At 44.3% G+C, this 1865-nt stretch overlaps 1 protein-coding gene across 1 annotated transcript; it reads left to right on the top strand.

The window, feature by feature from the left end:
• Window positions 1-795: 795 nt before the first annotated feature.
• On the top strand, window positions 796-1066 carry LOC144536734 (histone H4-like). The gene is given in 2 exon segments (XM_078279995.1): window positions 796-969; window positions 971-1066. Coding segments are annotated over 2 exon segments (270 nt in total).
• Window positions 1067-1865: the final 799 nt, after the last annotated feature.

The raw sequence follows: 1865 nt of genomic DNA, 5'->3' as shown, positions 1-1865 counted from the left end.
TGGACCAGTCCAATATGACCGTCAGTTGAAATAAAACTTGTTTTATTTGTTATAAATCTATTTTGATGCATTTTCCCATAACTTTGGTCATTTTACATATGTTAAAAATATCGAAATTAATATCGATATCGCTATATTCATTATCGATATCGCAATATCACATTTTTTCAATATCGTGCACCCCTATTTGTCAAACAAAACGGAGGCTAGCTCTCCCCTCCCTCCTCCTCATCCCGTCCCCTCCCCCTCCCTTCCGTGCTTCTGCGCACTAACCCCCCAACCCCCACCCCCAAAATCCTTCTTGTCGGTTATTGGCTGGAACGCTGGAACTCTGTTTGTTATGTTTGGTGGTGCAGGTTGGCACAGTTTGTTTTTGTTGCTGTTTGTGGAGCCTGGGCTGTCTACAGAGACCGCGTTTTTTTTATAGTGTGTTCAGGGGACAGGCAGCTAGCGGATAGTGAGGAGATGTTTGCTGTATGTGACAAAAAAATGTAGCCTAAAAAACACGTGACATCGCTTAGAGCACCTTTAAAGTGCAGTTTTACTTATGTTTTAAGTTACTTTCTATTGTTATCAATAAGCTTGAATTAGAAAACAGTTTAACAACTACTTGGTTCATCGACTCAAACAGTGATGAGCAATAACTAGGTCAAAATTAACGCGATAATAACGAGTTAATGGCACTCAATGGCATTTATTTTTTATGCACAATTAACACACGTGCATTCGGTTATTTGGGCCCCAGGCCGCTCCGTAGTTGGGAAATCAGGAAGTGATGCAGCAGTAACGTTGTGGATGGCTAGCAGAAAGTGTAAAGTTCTCCGTGATAACACCCAGGGGATCACCAAACCCGCCATCGGCCGTCTGGCTCGCTGCGGCGGAGTGACGCACATCTCCGGTCTGATCTACGAGGAGATCCGCGGTGTGCTGAAGGTGTTCCTGGAGAACATGATCCGTGACGCCGTCAGCTAACACCGAGCACGCCAAGAGGAAGACGGTGAGCGCCGTGGATGTGGTGTACACTCTGAAGAGGCAGGGCCGCACCCTGTACGGCTTCAGAGCTTAAAGGTGTGTGTCCATTGTCAGCGTAATTTCCCCGCTTCCCATTCATTTCTACGGGAGCAGCCGTGCAATGCATTCTGGTAGCGTCGCAGGGAATTTGGAGAAGCGGGGCGTCGAGTCGCCCTCTCCTCATTTGCATAAAGTTGAATCCAGATAATTGTATGCAAATGAGGAGAGGCCGGCTCGGCGCCTCTCAAAAGCTGACGGAAATCTTTGAAACTGACCTTTGTCGATCTGAAATAGAGAGAGATTCAGCAAATGCACGGCCTATTTCTCACATAAAGTGTTTTCAGAAACACGTTTTGGGGAACTATTTTCGGAAAATACGAGATCGTATTCCAAAAATGTGTAATTAATTTGCAATTAATCATGAGTTAACTATGAACAATCATGCGATTAAATGTTTGAATCGATGCGACAGCAGAAATATTGTGCTTACAAACTTTTCTGTTTGTGATACGTTTTCTTCCCATCCTTTAAAAGTCAATTTGTAAACTTCTCCATTAGTGAGACAGGCAAAACAGCAGCATTATCAGTGTTTGCTGCTTGTTTATAATCAGGCAGGTGTCTCGGGTGGTAATGAATTCTTCTCCACCAGCGCCCCATGTACACCATTACTCTTATCCCCTAGACCATGGCATGCTAATTAACATTTATAGAATACAATTTGTTTTCAGAGAGCGTGAGAGAAGAGAGAGTGAGAGGAAGGAGGATGAGAGAAGGAGAGAGGGAGGGATGCTTTTTGATTTGATGGAACAAGTTGACAGGAACAAAGAGGCAGGAATAGCAAAGGAGTGTGGGCA

This window comes from Sander vitreus, chromosome 21 (genome assembly GCF_031162955.1).
Source record: "Sander vitreus isolate 19-12246 chromosome 21, sanVit1, whole genome shotgun sequence".
NCBI classification, from domain to species: domain Eukaryota; kingdom Metazoa; phylum Chordata; class Actinopteri; order Perciformes; family Percidae; genus Sander; species Sander vitreus.
Note: the sequence above shows the minus strand (reverse complement) of the source record. Positions and strands in the feature narration are given on the sequence as shown.